Source organism: Frankliniella occidentalis, unplaced genomic scaffold (genome assembly GCF_000697945.3).
Source record: "Frankliniella occidentalis isolate FOCC.00 unplaced genomic scaffold, Focc_3.1 Scaffold119, whole genome shotgun sequence".
NCBI lineage: Eukaryota > Metazoa > Arthropoda > Insecta > Thysanoptera > Thripidae > Frankliniella > Frankliniella occidentalis.
This window is the reverse complement of record NW_026267247.1, coordinates 709,747-729,154: the sequence shown is the minus strand read 5'-3', so window position 1 is coordinate 729,154 and position 19,408 is coordinate 709,747. Positions and strand designations below refer to the sequence as shown.

The 19,408-nt window shown below is 46.7% G+C and overlaps 2 protein-coding genes across 4 annotated transcripts in view; one reads left to right on the top strand and one right to left on the bottom strand.

Annotated features, from left to right (window-relative positions):
- LOC113210423 (uncharacterized) overlaps nt 1-7,546 on the bottom strand; it is a 22,175-nt gene extending 14,629 nt beyond the window's left edge. Inside the window, exons 1-2 of the mRNA XM_052270362.1 lie at nt 7,421-7,546; nt 1,523-1,701 (exon numbers count right to left, since the gene is read on the bottom strand). Of these exons, the coding sequence (XP_052126322.1) occupies nt 1,523-1,618 (96 nt within the window). The 5' untranslated portion in view covers nt 1,619-1,701; nt 7,421-7,546. The remainder of the gene's footprint in view (nt 1-1,522; nt 1,702-7,420) is intronic.
- Nucleotides 7,547-8,793: 1,247 nt separating this feature from the next.
- Nucleotides 8,794-19,408, top strand: part of LOC113210422 (uncharacterized) — a 26,218-nt gene continuing 15,603 nt past the window's right edge. For 2 of the 3 annotated variants that reach the window (XR_008011471.1, XM_026428408.2), the window contains exons 1-3: nt 8,794-8,900; nt 16,931-17,091; nt 18,299-18,463. Coding sequence is in view for 2 of the 3 variants with exons in the window: in XM_026428408.2 (XP_026284193.1) it covers nt 16,996-17,091; nt 18,299-18,463 (261 nt within the window). In the remaining variant the exon portion in view is untranslated. The remainder of the gene's footprint in view (nt 8,901-16,930; nt 17,092-18,298; nt 18,464-19,408) is intronic. The other variant, XM_052270363.1, reaches the window with a different exon arrangement.

Here is a 19,408-nt window from a genome sequence, read left to right as displayed (position 1 = left end):
ATGACCGATAGCACCGCTTATCACTTCAGCAATATTTGAAATGCATGGCCAGACCCCCGGTGCCCGGCCCTCAGTAGGTGGATGCGGCTCCTCTAAAGGGCGATGCGCTCGTTATAGAGCGTTTCATCTTGAGGGGTCAGGACGCGGCTATGTCAGATACGCTTTTTAGCCCGCTCTTTTGCTTAAAAGCTACATAAGTGCGCTTTTGCCATCGTACCTGTGTCTGTCTGCCTGTCCGTCTGCCCGTTCCTCAAGAAGGACGGGAGCTAGAGGAATTTTTCAGGGTGAGATTGATGCCACTTCTGGACAACAAAACGGTTGGTGCAAATCCTGGCAACCACCCCTGAGTGGGTCTGAGGGTCTAACAAAGAAATAGGGGTTGGTCCAAGAAGTGGGGAAAAAAATTTTTTGCCTTGTTTCCTAAGGGGTAACTCGTAAAAGTAGAACCCTTTCGACTGAAATTTCGTCCGTTTGGACTTTATCTCTCGTGGTTGAGACGCTAGAGGTAGTTTCTCTCACAAAAAGTGGCCCAAAAATAAAAATGTTATTTTTAGAAAATACTTGATGGTCTCTTAAAGGGTAAATCGCGAAAACAGAGCCCTCTCGGCTAAAATGTCGTCTGTTTGGCTTTATCTCTCACCATTGAGACGCTAAAGAGAGTTTCTCTCACAAAAGTAGCCCAATAATAAATATATTGTTTTTACAAAGTATTTGATGGTCTGCGAAAGGGGTAAATCGTGAAAGAAAAACCCTTTGGGCTTAAATGTCGTCTGTTTGGCTCTCACCGTTTATACACAAAAAGGAGTTTTTCTTACCAAAATGGCCAAAAACAGAAATATTTTCATTTTTTCCTTTGTCTGAGAAGTATGACGTCGGTTCAAAATTTTCTTCTAAGCAGAAGAGTGGGCTTATTTAATGGTGGCACATCATTAATAAAATGTGTACACTCCCATGCAAAAAAAAATTAAAAATACTTATTTGGTTTTTTTGTTGTACTTCACAAGCTCCTTCCCTTCTATGAGTAATTATAGTGAGATCATTACGGACACGTTCGGAGTCATTTCAAAATATGCCTGGAGGTATATTTAACTTCTTCTGGGTCTAGTCTGATAACACTAACACTTTTTCTTTGATACCTTCTTTAATCCCTTTAGGGGAGATACCCAGGATTTGCACAGGGCGTTTCGTTGTCCAGGAGTGACCCCTGAGATACCCTGAAATTTGTAGACCTCTAGCTTATCTCCTTCCTACTACACGGACGATAGACGGACGGACACGAGACCGGTTGCATAAGCCCGCTTTAATGCTAGAAAAGGCAGCAAAAAATCTGTAACGAGGTGAAAGCACAGCATTCTCGCAAATGATAAGACGTGAAGGTTCTTTTATTAACACCCTGTCGTAGGAGAGCAGTCTCGTATCGCGGCCAATCTCGTTTTTCACTACAAGAAAGTACAATAAGGGTGAGCGTGCGTCGGTTTTTATGAAGTTATTCAGACACGACCAGTTGAACGTATCGTCATACCATCCCTGAAGCTTTTCTCGCAAGGACATTCTTTGAACATAAGATGGTGATTGCCAACAGGATCCTACTCCTGCACGAAGCTAAATGCAAGTCCATGGCGTCGAATCAACGTGTTTGGCAGCTAGCAGTAGGCCATCTACCGGTTTTAGCTGTTGCGTTACGACATGGACGTGGTTAGCCTGGGTGAGGACGAATTGTTGAGAAATTAGTTAACAGCTGAACTTTCCATCGCTTGCGGACACATGATTTCAAGAGTGGTGGCCTCCTTGTCCCTGAGCAATTCGTACGCAGGGCTTTTAGTCTCAAGGTTATCTTTTACTGAAGTATTTTTTGGACTCGGTCCGGCGGGCGTCCGTTATTAGGCCTAGTTACAAAATCGATATGAGCACTTAAAAAACTATTTTTAAAATTTGACAGGTTTGAGTTTTAGGCTTGGTTCTGATCGGTCTCATTTGAATGCTATTTTTCCAGAACTGGGAATTCCAATGATTGCAAAGAGTAATCCTTGCGCAACACGTTCTCAGCTACGGTTCGAAAATTTGTGACGATATATTTTGGAGTTTTGTCTACAATTTCTAGTGAAAATACTCTGGAATCCTGAATCCCTTGAGTGCATGCCCCCAAAAAAGTTTTTTAGAGTAGAATAATCATATATCCTATTGTTATTATTCTGTGCTGTAAGAAATATCAAGTCATAATTTTGTGTTTTTCTAATACCTTAAAGAGTTAAAAATGATCAAAACTGTGACATCTTACACCAGCCCTTGAATATTGAATTGAAAAGATGGCAAGAACAACATCCCTGCCTGCAATTCTAAACAATATATAGACTTTTGGACGAATAAGCACTGGACGGGGACAAATAGAATTATAGGACGAGATAACCTTGAACCTAAAGGGTACCCCGGGGCTCGGCTAGACCAGAAGGAGAAGAACAAAAATCGTCGGGCGCGGGGAGGAGCGGGGCAGGGTGGGGGCAGTTCCCCGCTCCTCCCGGCGCCCGACTGGCCCGACGATTTTTGTTCTTCTCCTTCCGGTCTAGCCGAGCCCCGGAGTACCCTATTAAGCTGGGTGCGAGTTGGCCGGGACGAGTTGGCCTGAACTAGGGAAGAAAAAAAACGTTTTTTTAAAACCGAAGAAAAAACGAAAAAAAAACACAAAAAAACAACAAGAAGTTCGGAAAAAACGATTTTTTGTATATTACACCTAAATAAAGCACATGAATACTTAAAAGAGCACTCTTATCCAGAACGAAGGTCTTTAATGGCAATTTATCCGTTTGCACAGCCCCGCTGAGCTTGTTCGCTTGCATGAGGTGTGCTTAACGGTCTGCATGATAAAATAAAAAACATCATCTTCAAAAGTAAGAGAGTTACTTAGGGAAAATAGAGATCAAAAAGCATTTATTATTACCGGAGTGAGAAATAAATTTCCTAACACAATCAGCGGTTAAGAGCTGATTATTTGCCCAGATTGTCCAATAACCGCTAACTTAGCTCCTGAGGGATTGGCCCATATAAGTCAGGAATGCTATGTTGCATAGTAACGAAGATAAATAAGGACTCCTGTGAAAAGAAAATATCCCCCCCCCTTCCCCCTATATTCTATTATTACCCACCAAAAGTGGAATTCAGAAATCAAACTGCATGCAGAATAGTATATTCCTGGAGGGCAGAGCAGACAAGTAGACAACTTTCGCTTTCGATTCGTATCGACTGGCGCTGCCTCCCTGTCATTGTCCAAAACTACCTCAGTCCTGGTAGCAGGTGTAGGGCCGGACGGTATTGGTATTGGTAGGTAGTACAAACCACGTAAAATATGCCTTTTCGTGGTATTAGGCCTCACAGCTTTGTAAAGAGTCTCGGGAATAAACAAAAGTAAAGTTTTCATTGTCATGTTTTTTTCCTTCTTATTTTTCCCGGTACCATTCCCTAGCCTGAACTCAAACCAACGACATTTTATTTCACAGCTAAAGGAAAGGTTCGTTATTTCCCATCAGCTCGCTTGCGCTCTAAATGTATTAGCTTCTTTTTGCGCAAATGTTCGCGTGAACTTAAACCTACGTTTTGTTTTTCACGAATTTGTGAGCAAAAATGTACGATTTCGCACACAGGAAAAAGTCCAAATTAACACAGAAATGAGTGCAAAAAATTGATTGCTTGAATCCGTGCGAATAAAATATACAAATACTGTTAGTGTGCATTTGAACAACTTTTGCCTGGCGATTATACGAAAGAATGCACGGAAGGGTCGAAAGAAATAACTAATTTATGCGGCTCATTGTTGGTGTAGCTCGGGGATCTAGTTTTTGTCAAAATTTCGATGTTTGAGCTACATTTTCTTTAAAATGTAGATTGACGACCAATATCAATTTTCCACTTGATTAAAAAAAAATAAAAAATCATGAAAATGGCCTTGAGAAGAAGCCATGCCATAAAACCTCGCATAAGACTAATGGGATAAGGAACAAGCAGCGATAAAGCCAAACGGACGAAATTTTAGTTCAAAGGTTTCTGCTTTGACGAGATACTCCTTGGCAGACCATAAAAAAATAACTTTTAGGACCCTTTTGTGATCTTCGGAAACACCCGTTGACACCATAAGGGGTGGTTAGTAGTAAATATTCCTTCTTGTAACCGCCGCCATTTTTAGCCCGCTCGTTTGCTAAAAAGCTATATAAGCGGGCTTATGCCATCGCCCCTGTGTCCGTCCGTCCGTCCGTCCGTCCGTTTCCCAAGAAGGACGTGAGCTAGAGGTCTGAAATTTTCAGGGGATTATTGTTGTCACTTCCGGACAACGAAACGGTTGGTGCAAATCCTGGCAACCACCCCTGATTGGGTCTGAGGGGGTAACAAAAAAAGGGGTTGGTCAAAGAAGTGGGATTTTTTTAATAGTCTCCTAAGGGGTAACTTGTGAGAGTAGAGCCCTGTGGGCTAAAATATGGTCCGTTTGGCTCGGTTTTGTATCGGCCCCTTTTTTTAAGGGGGCGATAGGATTTACCGCTGAAAATTCTAACGAGCAACGAGCGTGTCAGCATGCCTCCTGGGCGCGCATGGAAATGCTGAAAAAAAAAGTCAGGAGTATGATTCGAACCCACGATCCCATACTGGGAGGCAGACGAGAAGTCTACCGCCTTAACCACTCGGCCTTCCTGACATCTTGCTTGCTTATGTGCACGTTGCAATAGAGTCTTGGTGTTTTCTATCACAATTTGCGGAGTGATGGCCACCTCGCGGGCGGCCCCGGGCGGGTTTAGACGCGTCGCAGGGGCGGAACCGGAGGGCAAACGCGTTCTAACCGGCGCGCGGCGCTGGCGGTCATGGCGACCTTACCCGGGCTGCTACACGTTGTAACCGGTGCGCGATACCAGAGGCGGAATTCGGCCGCCGTAATTTGAGTTATCATTAGCTTCGGACTGGTATCAAAAATGACGTGGGCGCGCAGTCAACCGTGTAAGGCCCGTGGTAAAATGGGTCCTGTGCGCGCCGCGTGCGAGCCGCGTGCGCATTCTGTGCACATCGCGTGCGCGCCGCGTGCGAGCCGCGTGCGAACCGCGTGCACGACGCGTGCGCAGCCTTTCTGTGCGCAATGAACTTGTGCGCAAGTTTGCCACCCCCTGTCCGCGCTGGTGTGGTCGTTGCGCACATGCCGTGCACAACTTCCGTGCGCACAGCGCGGAATCCTCCGCCGACGCCGTTGCTTGTCCTCATGAGGACCACCTCGCCATTTGCCTTCCGGGTGTTCAGGACCTGCTGAACACAGCGCTGAAGTCCGTTTCTCTCTGCGGTCTACGGTTCGCGAGATACGAGGGGGTACCACGAGGCCCCCGTCAAAGACAACAAAATTTGAGTGGGATTTTGGAGGCCAAAGTGATCCTGGCGCCGGCCCCGTTGTATGTTCAGGACTTCTGACCTCGGCATTCGATTGTGCAGGTTGACACCATTCCGGCGACACCTCGCGACCCCCAGGATGACCCCCTTATCACCCGAAATTCTAAGTCAAAGCCCGAGGATGACACTGGATACCGACGGGGGAGATTTCTGGGCGATCCTGGCGACATCCTGGGGGGCACAAGTTCATTGCGCACAGAAAGGCTGCGCACGCGGCGCGCACGCGGTTTGCACGCGGCTCGCACACGTGGCTCGCACACGCGGCTCGCACGCGGCGCGCACGCGGCGCGCACAGGACCCATTTTATCACGGGGGGTAGGCTTTGAATGACTTCGTGCATCCGCGCGCTGCGGCTCACTCTTAAGGGTGAACCACGACTGAGCCGGATTCTATTGGTACTGGGGGGACCGCCCGCGCAAAGACAAGGCCCGAAGATGTTAAAGCGCGCTCTATCGGCAAAGAAGATGCTCCGCCGATAGTGGGTGCTTCAACATTTTCGGGCGCCGTCTTTGCGCGGCCAGTCTCGACAGCGACAGTGGAGATAGAGGCTGGGCATCTTCCGTTACACCTGCAACGTGACCGCGTACTGTGTGGCGTGAAGTCTCCCTCCATGGAGATGATTTTTGTGGTGGACTTCCCTTTAGCCGCTGTTTTGAAATTGAATAGCCATCAGAGTACTAAATGAATTTGTTTTTTATGATTATAATAGGTAGTCAGAAATAAATCTACAGCGAAGTAGCGACTGAAGGGCTTTTCGGTTTCTCAACAAATATTTCTGGTGTGAAAGCCAACTTTTCATTTGCCGCGACACGTAAGGCATATTAGTGCGCAGAAAGTATGGTGGCAACTGCTGCACACGATGCGTTAGTCTCAAGAACCAACTTTTGAGAACTTAACTTTAACACACGAATAACTGGGGTGAATAAGGACAACGTGTGTCTGAACGAAGAAGTCTATTCTGACATTTAACCCAAATTATTTGGGGGGAATCACAGTGATCAGTTAGTGCAAATGACATTGCTTCGGCTCTATCAAACTAAACGTCGGTTGTGAGCACAAAGATATCTTTTGCGACACCTTATTTATCAGTAGTCACGATTTTAACTGATTTCTTAGTTGTGGCAACTAATTCTTGGATGTACAAATCCATTCTTTTCCGCTCAGCTCAGCCAGAGCCAGTCTAGGCGATTTGCCATTTTGCGTTTCTTTTCTAATTAATTGATCATAGAAGTGGTCAGTTTGACGACAAATTAATGACAAAAAATGATCTCTAAATAATGACCCGAAACAAGTCGATTTGCCATTATTATCCGTTTGTTTTGTAATTAATTCGTCATAGAAGTGGTCAGTTTGACGTCAAATTAAGGACAACAAATGATGTCTAATTAACGACCCAAAACTCAAGCGGAATGAAAAGAAACTTGTCGACAACATCGACTTATCATCCACACGAATACGTTTATCTTGTCATTTATTCGGTCGTTTGTTTGATTTTGTTGAGTGATTGTTTCGTCATACAACAAATTAAAAATATATGACAAAACTACGCTCGGAGACTAAAAAGTAGAAGAACAGCAGTCCCTAATCCTCGTCTGACTCAGAATTTAGTAAACTTCCCGCATGGAAATGTATGGCAATATAAGTGATCGCTGTGTTATCAGGTAGACGACATTTCATATTTTATTCACAAAATGAAGACACTTTGATAATAAAATTGGAAGACGAACTAGTCACAAACGGTTTATTAAACCAAATTTGTTACTATTTATTCACGATTAAATTATTTCGTCACCAATAGATGATTATGAAAACCACAATTTTGTAAACTGTCCCCACACAAGATTGACAGCAAACTGATGTCAAACCGGGAAAGTTTGACAATTTTTGTCATCAGGATGCCCCGGGTCGCCCAGCACAACGCTTTAGGTAGTCGTCAGTACGTGTTTCCTTCCCTACCAGACCCTACGCGGAGAATAGAATGTCTTTCTATAATACGTATTGTATTTACCTTTAAAAAACTTATTCTTTGAGAGCCCTGCTAGAAATATGTACCCCACTCGAGTGTCTCTATGGCGGAGGATGCGCACCTAGTCAGCTGGCACAGCACACCGTCATTAGCTATCCTGCTCTTAATTGGAACAGGAAGCGTTCTGCGTTTCACCAATGTTGATTACGTCGAGGGCAATTCGAACTGTACAATGTGCGGGCTGCTCGCAATAGGGTACAATTTAAGTGCTGCCAGCAAGTCTATTTCTAGGAAAGGTAATTACCTTCAAAAAAAGGAAAGAAAAATAAATACGTAATTAAAAGTAAGACTTGATTCTACATCTTTAAAAAAGTATACTTTTCCGCATTCCCGCCATTTTCCTCTCTCAAACCTTTTGGGCTGAGCGATTAGCGAAGCCCATCACTACACTGACCGTGAAAGGTTAATTCTGTTTGTTTGTCTGTCTGTTTGTCTGTCCGCACGATAACTCGAGAAAGAATTGAGATAGCGATCTTGGAATTTCGGGGTCATTTGGTATCATTAAAAGACAGATCGAGTTCAAAGATAAACATTGTAGCTCAAAAATTGATTTTACAAAAAAACTAAGACCACAGGTCGCAAAATTAATTTACTATTTTAAATACTACTTTAAATGGGCTCCTAAGTAGAAGTCTGTGGACGAAAATTTCGTCCGTTTTGCCCTATATAGCACCGGTTCGGTGCTATGGGGCATTTCTTGACGAAAAGAACGTGAAAAAGCCAAAATGGTCTATTAAATCGTAAAAAAAGGCTTCATGTCACGGAATTGTTAAGGGAGTAATACTCAAACCCCACATTAAGGGTCGAACCACATGCTCTTTTGGGTTTAAGGGTCCCTAGATCACCTAGTATCACTAAAACGTTGATTTTTACCTAACAATCTGTCAAAATTTGAACTTTTAATGAAAACCTTTATCGAACAGCAGAAGTTTCATGTCCCTAATTTTAGAGTGATAATTTCCCGACAAATGCTGTCAGTATGTCAAATTTTGGTGCCGGAAGGCCCTATTCCCGTATACCCTCCCATTAACTCGTATCGGGTGTCAGCGCCGCAGGTCTTGCTATGTGTACGCCAGGCGCGTTGCAGCGTAACAGTTTTTCGTGAGATATCGCGAAGCCTGTTACGCGAGACGTGTTCTGGCGCACGTATAGCCACAATATAGTTTTACTTCGCTGTCCTCTAATGAGCAAGTCTGTAATAAATTTACAGAAGTTTATAATGTATGAATATTAAACGTCAAATATCTATCTCAGGTGCGGCCGCACAGTGTAGAGCTAAAATTGTCCTTGGCGTAACCAACATGACTGGAACGCACAACGCTTCCTGTTCTAATTAAGGGCAGGATACGTAATGACAGAGTGCTGTCTCAGCTGAGTGAGTACGTGCACGTCCTCCGCTGTAGAGTCACTCGATTGGAAGTGAATTCTACTATCGGGGCTTCTGAAAATTGGTGCTGTAAAGGTAACTACTTGCAGAGTAGAAATTCACTCTGCATAACATTCAACGGGGTCGCTAGCTTCAACAAAACGTTGAAAGTTGTTGATACAAAAGAAAAGCAGCCTGTAGAATTCTTTTTGGTTCTGGAATTGATTTTTAAGGTTCAGAGGTATGTTTGCACAATACCTCCACCGTTAAGGGGGCAGACCTGTGAAATGTAAGGGTTTGCAAGACCAGTCACTACATAAAAACGACACGCCGCATCGATTTAGGATTAAAGGTGTTTTAAGAGTATAGATGGACGCTAATTTTGCCGTTGGCGCCAGTACGCGGAAACATGCCAATCTTTGCCTTCAGCTAACAGTTATTCTCGGTGTGCACGATTGTAGCGTAACCGACGGGTCAAAAAAATTGCTAGTTACTCTTAAAAGATACCGCTAGTGGGTGACCTGGTGGGTTTTGCAAACTTCGAAATGGGAGTAATCGAAAAAAAACAACAACATAAACACAATGGACATAACAAATTTTCAATTTTTTTTCGTATTTTAGCGGTATGATTTTTTTCGAGTACTCGCATTTCCAAATTTGAAGAAAACAAAAAACAGTTAGTTCAACCACTAGCGGCATCTTTTTAGAGTAAGTAGCAATTTTGTTGACAGTCGCAGACCAATCCGTTGCAACACAATCGTGCACACCGAAAGGGACTGCGTCGTCCAGTTGGAGCCGAAGATGGATATGTTTCTTGAGAGTGCGCGCACCGGCGCCAACGGCAAAATTAGCGTCCATCTATGCTTTTAATACACATTTAATCCTAAATTGATGCGGTGTGTAGTTATTTGTGTGTGGTGACTATTTTCCCAAACCACTCAATTCACAGGTCTGCCCTCTTAAAAAATCTAAATCAAGGATGTATCTTGAAAGCAGATGATACAAGTTTCAGAACAGGTCTGTTTTCCAAATTTCTCTCAGTTGTCATTTGTTTCTGTTTGCATGTTACCGACAATTTTGTAAATCGGCGTACGAGAGGCGTTGAGGAGACAGGGCGTGGGCAGGGCGGCCGGCGTCGGTGGGCTAGTATTGTTGTACAGCGACAGGGGGACGGGGAGCCTGGTATTGTTAGGCAGGGTAATGGGTAGGGTCTGAAGCGACACCCAGCGAGGCAGCCACTCACTGATTCCTCTAGCGCCAAAGAAATTGTTTTCTGGTCTGCGCTTGGTTCTCTGTCCTTACCGAGAGTGAAAGCTAGCTGGCACCTTAATGTTACATATATATTCTTTATATTTAGTGAAAGGGTTTTTAAGGTATCATCTGCTAAATAAATCGATCTTGAAATCAGATATGTGTATTTCATTCTTTTACAAGAACATATGCGGCGCAGGCCGAGATACAGAAGAAAGGTTTTAATAACAATCGTATGTTGCACTGCATGTCAACATTATTAGCCAGGGCAAATATAAAACAGGTTTAAAGAAAACAGAGTTAACAGTAATAAACAATAACATAGCACAGCAGGGCAGCTTAAGACCTCAGTGGTCTTGGAGACACGCCGTTCATCCAGGATGGCGGGCATGTCTGATGGGATCGGTGACGGTGTTGACGATGAGCTTTCTCAGTTCCGATGTCAGAACCGGGCTGAGGGATGTTGGTAGGAAGGGCCGTCGTGGTGAGCCCGAGACCGGAGACGAAAAGATAGGTGGTCTCATTGGGCATATTCTCGAAGATGCTGCGTGTTTGCCCCCGCAGAGGGCACACAGCCTCTTCGATCTGTCCGGGCACACTCGGGAAAGGTGTGCTCCAGCGCAGAGGCGGCACCGAGGGGGTGAGGTGCAATCAGGTGACCGATGCTTCGTCCACTCCATACATCTGAAGCATTGGTCGATGTTGTGGTGACTTCTCCTGGCGGTGACTTTGGGTGGCGTCTTGGCTTCGGGAGCCGCCGCCACCGGCCGTTCCCCCGCTGTAGTCTGGGTGCCAATAGAATGCTTTGGCAGGGCGGCCGGCTGGATGACGGTGCCGGGGCCCAGCCGCGGCTCGCCCTCCGAGAGGTCCTGCTGTAGGAGCTTGATTTCAACTTGCCTCTCGCGTTCGTAGTCGGCAGCGACAGGCCCGATGTAGTCTTGCACCCGGAGATGAATGCCAAGGACTGTGATGCTGTCTGGACGGCACACAGGTGCGCCTTTGACCTCCATGAGGAGGCTTCGGGTATCCCCCGAGGCTAGTTTGTAGAGCATGGAGTCCTCCCAGGTGTTGGTGATGCTCGCTTCCTCCCAGGCTTCCACCGAGAGCCCGTGAGCTCTGATGGCAGCGCAGATGTTTTGATCCTCGATGAATTCGGGGATGGAGGAGACTACCACCAGGCGGCTTTGGTCTCCTCTAGTTGGGTTATAGCTGTGGATCAGTGAGGCATCGTAGGGGATCTCCTTCTTGATGTCCTTGGCAATGCGTTCGAGAATTAGGTAGGCGTCCTTGGAGTTGGCAGTTTGGACCGACTCTTCCTCTAAGACGCAGAACCACTTCTCATCCTTGGTCCAGTAGTCGATGCACCACAGGTCGTCGTTTCCAAGGGCCTCCCCGAAGTCGCCGTCTTCAGTGACGACGACAAGTTGGTAGTCCTGGGAGGCTTGGGCCGCAGTCTCTCGCCGAACCGGTCGGGGGGAGTCCATGGCTTCAGGTCGCTTCTCGAAGATCTTGTAGTGGCAGATGAGGAACTTCTCCCCAGGTGGGGTCTCCCACGCGTTCGGGTTCCAGAGCAGCACCAGGTAGGTGTGAGGCTCGGCACCTGCGGTGCCAGCCGTGAACTTCCCTGGGCTTGCCGCCGCTTTGGATTTCCCGCCCACAGGTGGAGTGTGGGATCACGATAGGGTCAGTGCACCACACTGGTGCTGCGGCTCAACTTAACGACCGCGCTCTGGATCACTACCGGATGGCTGCGGGGCACGGTATAATCTTGCGCCCCGACTTACAGCTCAACGCTTTATGCGGGAGACGGCCTTTCTCAGGGGCGCGCCCACCGGCCGACCTGCTGCCCAGTCGAAGTGAGCTAGAGAGTGCGTCCCACCACTCTCCACAAGTCGGCGTTGCCACCCCTCCAAGTCCAAAGGCGTAGGTACTAAGGCAGAACCGCGGTGTTATGCACAGTGCAGTTCTCCTTTTCCCGCCTAAGGACCGGAGAGGCAGATGGTAGAGAAGTCCTGGAGCCGGGTGTTGGGGTCCTGGTCTTCGATCACACTTTGATCTTAGCCAAAAGGCCGAGAAGCGATCAACAATCATACACTCGTCAACAAAATGAGCGGTCGATTTTTTTTTTTTGCTCTGAGATTCAAAGAACTTGCGATGCAGGTAGGGAAACCTCGTAGAGCATTTGCTTTGCCCTTCCCTTGCTTCTTTGCTTTCTCGTGGACTTCAAAACATCTTCTGTGCTTGTCGACGCCAAAATGAATCCAAATCTTGTTCGCCCCAATTTCACGGAGCTCGAAATAATAAGAGACTGCCAAAACGAGAAAATCCGAGTCGACAGTTCTTATTACCATGTATTCAGCCATTACGTGCTGCATCTGCTGCGTGGAGAATAAGGCGAGTGACAGCCCCTTCCAATTGGCAGGGAAGTCCACTGAATTCCAGTAGACTGTGATACAGCAAACTTACTTTCGATGTTAGTTACAACGAGTATTTCTGGAGACAAGGACAGTGAATACTCTGCAAGCAGATCGCAAAGGCCAGATTTATTTTCGTCGTTTTGTAGAAACCTTTTCCGATTTTGGGGACTAAAGGTATTACGCAAAACTTGCCTTTTTGTGCCACTGCTTCTCCTTTTGTTTCTTGTGGCCCTCTTCAGAATAGACGGCGAGTCTTGGCCCCAGGCTAAATCAAGTTGGTGTTTCCGGAGGCCTGCTGACTAGCCCATCAGGTTTGGACGGATTTCCTTGTGCCACTACTCGGAAAATTTTGCCGATTTCCGAAGAGGCCACACGTGGGAAATGATGCTAGCGTCGAAAACAAGACAATCGCGTGTTTCGTGTGCGTCTGCAGCATGAAAAACTTCATCAATCATTAAAGAGAGACTGTCGTTCTTGCTCTCAGGCAGTCTCAAATCCCTGCCCTTGCTGACGGGGCGGGCAAACTTGGTTCTCGTACGAAAACAAACCAAACACATTTAGATCTAGTTGACGACGCTCACTCATAATATACAGCTGCAGGAAAAGCTGTACATCGATCTGGAGACTCTTGATTTGTTTAGAATTCCCTTGAATGTTTTTTCAATTTGATGTTAACACCTTGCGGTTGTTTTTCTTCAATGGGTCAAATAGGGAGCGTGTTTTTGTGATGAGTCTCTCACTAACAAAATAAGAGAATGCGGCAACACCTTCCGATTCCACCATTGTTACGGCTTTTACGGCGTCAGGCCCAAGAACGTCTCTTGTGCGAATATTAATAAGCTCTAATCCTGTTTCAAGGAAAGGATTCCCCGCTCGAGAAAATTTTGTATCAACAAGTCCACGTTTTGTTTAAAAGAAGTCTGAAAAAAACTACAACGAAATTGTTAATTTATTTTTGCGCTGCCGTCTTAACTAGAGAAACTGCAACGACTGCAACTGTACCTGCAAGGACGCGTACTGGTCATGGCGTGTGTTTAACTTTAAGCAAAGCTTCAGCACCTACTTCTGATTCGATGCCAGCCTGCGCAGCTATCTCAGCCCACCCACACTCGTCCATCAGAGATCCAAGCAGACGGAAAAATGCTTGCTTGATGTGAAGCCCCCCCCCCCATCAAAAGCACCATATTGTCCTCACCGTAGGTCTGAGGCCAATTCCACTGTATTTATTTCTCCCAGGGCGTAGAGAGGCTGGTCCATGCACATGACAGGTTTCTGGACGGCATTTACTATACTAGTTGTCATTGTCACTGTGGTGAAACCGTGTTTAACCTTAGAGGGCGTTTCAGACACCTCGTGAAATAGGGGAAGGAGTGTGTTTAAAATCGGCTGTGTGTTACTTTCACACGAAGTGTACGTTGCGTGGAATGCCTCCCACGAGAAGTCGAGTCCGTATTCACCACCTAGCACTACATCTCTTACGTGGTTCAACCAGCGGTTTTCCCTCCCGTCCCATCTTTTCGAGACTTCAGGATGACGCTCGGCACAACCGCGTAATTCTCCGGCAGGTTTAGAAGGTTAGTCAGGGTTTGGGGGACGCCCGCTAACGATGTCTGGAACGCGCGAGGCTCTCCAGGACACTGGTTTGTTGGGATCCTGAAGACGGAGATGCCCGTACCGTGGAATGAACCTTGTGCAGTGGAGCAAGACGAGTTGTGGTTCACGTGTTGTTTAGGGGCGGCGATGGTGAAGAGTCCACGGCGGAGCTCAGGTGGGCACATGAAACCTTGCTCTTCTGCTCGCTTCACGGTAAGATGGCACAGGGATGAAGTAATTTCGTACACTCTGCGGGCTGAGATGCCCAGGCCCAGGGCATGCAGTTCTGTGATAGCTTCTTTGCTCCGGACCTTACGTACGTCGATAGACACAGATATACAGGCAGGGCTGTTTCTCTCTCACGCAAATGTACTACTGCACTTCCTCTATGGATTCATATGAAGTGTCCCCGCTGTCCCCAATAAGAGGAGGAGGGAGAGGATGGGAGCGGTATCCTGCTCGTCTCGTCCCTTCTCTCCTCGCCCGGCAACAGTCGCCTGCAGCGCACCTGGCGGCTCTTCTGGAACGTGCCGTCATTCTAGTGGCCCGCTCAGATAGCCCAGAGAACGCCAATATCAGGGCTTGAAGACGTTTCCACTAACTCTTCGAATAACCGTTTAGGAATTATTTCGAGAGAGTGGTGCCTACAAGCCAGATAAATGACTCTCCCGCCGAGCCCCTCCTCAATATGCCTGACTGTGACTGCCCCACTGTGGCAGCCAGTGTTTGAGGCTGTTGTGTCAGAGCAAACAAACCTTACTTTGTCGCCAATGCCATAGGTTTATACCTGGTGGAGCACCTCTGGCGATGTCCTTTCCAGTGCCTCCTGGCAAAACACTCGAGCTCAACAGTTGAGATATACCTTTACCTAGAATAATAAAAATTATTTCGGCATAAGGGACGTAGGTCATGCGTCCGAGTGTGAGTGTTCCGGGTGAGTCTTCCCTATCCCCTCTACCCGAGATTCGGGACGGGAAAGCACGGGGCGGCGGCGGCACGGCCGCCACCACAGGCCGGGACAGGGCCAGTCACCCGCAACATTATGGCACGCGCAAAGATGCACCTGCAACCGGGTGTCCTGGAGAGAACAGGGCAGTGTTGCGGGTCTGCCTACTCTCGGGGCCATGGTGTCAGTGGCGCCTTACGGCCAGAGTGAGTAGGCAGACCTGCAACACTGCCCTGTGCTCTTCAGGACGCCCGGTCGGTTCATATCTTACCTGTGACTAAAACAGGCTGGCGTTCCACAATTTCACCCTTCCCATAAAGGGGTTGGAGTTTCTTGCCATCCATGTAGACATTAAGTGGTCCAGAAGGGTTGAAAGCCTTGCGAATAGCCGTTGCCTGCTTGTTGCGCGTAGCTACCTGCAAACGGAAGAGGGAGCTCATGCTTACGCTCAAAGTGCTGATGTCGATATTAGCAAGCTTACACATTGACGCCACTGTCCGGAATGCAGTGGAAGTGCTTATCTTTGCTCTGTCCAAATTGAACGCCAGTCGCTCCAGATCTTCTTGAGAGGGGGCATTTTGTAAAAGCAGTCCTACGTCTGCATTCTTAGCAGTGGCCTGAATTTCCGGAGTGTAGTCAGCATCATACTCTGCACTGTCCTCCAGTTCCGGTTCCGAATCAGGCTCTGATCGGAACAAAACATACGTTCCTTTGATTAGCTTAAATAATGTTCAAAGTATAGATAAAACCGTGCATATTAAAATCATTTCTGGTAAAACGTACCAATTATACGGCAGTTACGTCTTTTACCGCGATTAACCACGAGATTGGGTTACACTGTAAAAACATTGCGAAGCTACCAACCAGCCCGTAATCTTTTTATCAGTGTAACCACACTTCGGCATCGAACATCGAACTTGAGTCCGACGGGAATCAGGGCAGGGCGAGGGTGGAGAACCTGCGAGCCGCAAGCCGTAGCCGGTGTCTAGTGGGTCGACTTCGTACTGGCGACCGGAGTAAATTGCGGACACAACGGCGAAAAGAGGATTGCGCGGTACGCTTTAATAGTCAAAATACACTGTCAAAATTCCTTTCCTTCACAAAAATAAAAAATGTCTTCTTTGTTATGGTAGACACCAACAAAAAAAGATTCTGTGGTCTGAAATTTTGAAAGTGTAATAATAACTGTTTGCGATACTGTAAAAATATATACGTATCTTTGACGCCATTACGGACCATGACCAGCATAGTACAAAAAAATCATCAGCTTTACAAGTCTGTGGCATTCCATAGAATGTCACAGGCATGTCACAAATACATCCCAAAAATTATTTTTGTTGTACCATCAGTATTTGAGCTGATAGCTGACTTACGTCACTTTGCTAGACCAGTCTCTTCAATAGGAGAGGCGCAAGTCAAGACTTACGTCTCCCCCCTACAGTTTTTGTTGCTCTAGCGCAACAAACTTCTCTGGCGCTTCTCGCGGCCACAGTAGCCACTATCATGACCTACTCACCTGGGTCGGACCGCACGGTAAAAAGAACATCTTGGAATTCAAGTAGATTCCTTGAAAACTGTCTTGAAAACCAAGTAGATCGCTTGAAATCCAAGATATCATTTTTAATGTGCGACCCGATGCTAGACCATGTGGCTAAACACAAAAGTCATACCTCCGGACTCGCGCTTCCCCTACAAGGAGTACCAAAGTACCCCCTGGGGCTGTTGCTCCTGAGCAACAAACCAATAGGGGGGTTTCCTTTGTGTGACAAGTATCACACTTTGCATTACAGTGTACTATATGTTCTTTTAAACGCAACGTCTGAGAATTTTAGCACACTAACTAGTAACGCTTAGCCACTACGGGCTGCTGGCTGCTGCACGTTCTTGTATTCCTATGTAATTCATTCGTCCTTACCCAGGCTAACCGGGTCCATGTTATACCGGAACAGTGAAAAGATCGGTAGGTGGCCTGCTGCGTGGCGCCATGGTCTTCCATTCAGTTTCGTGGAGGACTAGTACCCTGTTGGCAATCACCTTGCTGTTTTCAAGGAATGTCTTTGCGAGAAAGGCCACCGGAAAGGTATGATGAAGAGTTCGAAAGTCAAATAAGTCTTTTTAAATTGGTAGCTGAATGGCTTGCTAATTCTCTATTAGTTGCGGGATGGACATGTCAGTCCTTCAGTCCTGGAGGTTGAAAGAACTGAGCTAAAAATTTCATGTGCAGCAGAACGGGAGGGATTTACTGTAGCAGGTAGCAGACACTAACTTTAGGTTTAAGGGGGTCAGTTCGAAAAATTTGCTGAATTTGGATTATTTTTAACCCTCGATGCACTGCACGCCAGACATTTCAGACATCAGGATAGTTTTCCCTCTCTTGAATTGTGTCTTTCTGAACAAAACGTTTGATAGTTTGCTTCCAGAAAAGTCTTTAAAACGTGCCCAAAAACATGTACTTTATGTATGATCCTCTGTGGACCCTCGAAAGGATAGCTTAAATGGAGTACGTACTGCAGCGCCCGTGAGTGCTTGGCACGCTCTGCAGGCTCTACTATGAGGCCGATTGCAGAAAATTTGGTGTATCGACGGAATCAGAGAGGTGTGAGGATGGGCTAGTTGACGACAGAGAATTGAAAGGACTAACCGGAGTGGGGCCTAGTGGGGCCTAAATCGTCGGCGTCCGCTGTCCATCCACTGCAGGAGGTGGCTACCTGCGCGACGGGGCCACTGGGTCGGGCGGGCGAGAGGAGGGGCCGGCCGGCCGCGCAGGAGATAACCGGAACCGGCCGGCTAGTGTGATCGTTGGGCGGGTCCAAATTACTGTACCAGCTTCTGCAGCGGATGCGGACAGTGGCCACACCCCGGTTAGTTTTTTCAATTTTGTCGTCAACTAGCCCATCCTCACACCTTTCCGATTCCGTCGATACCAAATTTTCTGCAATCAGCCTCATAGTAGGGCCTGCAGAGCGTGCCAAAACATTTTGAGGAGGGGGGTCACGGGCGCTGCAGCACGTTCTCCATTTAAGCTATCCTTTCTAGATGGACCCGCCTACCATTAGTTTCTCCTTGCCTTCCGACATTTAACGTCGCTCTTCCCGGTTCCGCCGGTGCGGCTCTACGTTCCCCCCTCCACCCAGTCCCAGTGCGGTGCCTGGTTCACTGGAACCCGCTGATGTCCGGTCCCGAGGTGCGCGTCAAAAGTGGGACCGCATTACAGCTCTAGATTAAGGTGACCTGCCCCTTTATTACACTCTGATTTACAGTGTTGTTTTTGTTACTCTCATCTGCAGTCTGCGACTCGATACACCTTCGATTTCGTTTACCTACAACCGTGTTCAACGATCCCAGAAGCTGCCTTGAAGTACATCAACTACACTCGAGAAATGTCGTCTGACGGCTCAACGTCTATTAGCGGTGTGGGAGACTTGGCTCGGCCAGCTCAGCGACTAATTGAAGTAAGATCCCATCTCGTATGGCTGTCGCGAAGCCGAGTGGTACTTAGCACGCTGTAAATTTTCAGGTGAAAGGGCCTCAGCTTTTTTCTTGAAACTAAACTGACGAAGAATCCGATTGCCTTGTGGAACTTAGTACTGGTCTTCGGAAGACGGTACATATCATTAGTGCGCGAGGGAAAGCGTAGTTTTGATCGCAGAACTACGCGGCAAAGACCACGTCATTGGAAAATCACTCAGGAATGCGATGGGCTGCAGGCTGACATCGAAAGATAAAAATTTTACGAGCCTTTCGGTTTTCCGGTTAGAAAAGCGGGTATTCGGCTCTTTAAAGCTTCTTCTCCAGGGCGCCCTTCTCTCATGCTGACAAGGGAGCTTAGGCAAGTGTAAATTCCCTATCTTGCCCGAGGGGTGTGGAACTGGACACAATATGTGTACATCGGGAAAAACAATCAGAAACAATCATGAAACAATCACACTCAATCATAAAAAATCGCACACAATCCGAAACAATCACACACAATCACGAAACAATCACACACAATCACGAAACAATCACACACAATCACGAAACAATCACACACAATCAGGTCACAATCTGACACAATGTTGCAAAATATATCACAATATTTATTCAACCATCTGAAACAATCAGAAACAATCACACACAATCATACACAATCTGAAACAATCACACACAATCCACACAATCACACACAATCTAAAACAATCACACACAATCATACACAATCTGAAACAATCACACACAATCCACACAATCACACCCAATCTAAAACAATCACACCCAATCTAAAACAATCACACCCAATCTAAAACAATCACACCCAATCTAAAACAATCACACACAATCATGACACAATTTTTAAAATTATGTCCCAATATTGACCCAACAATCTGAAACAATCAGAGACAATAATCGACACAATC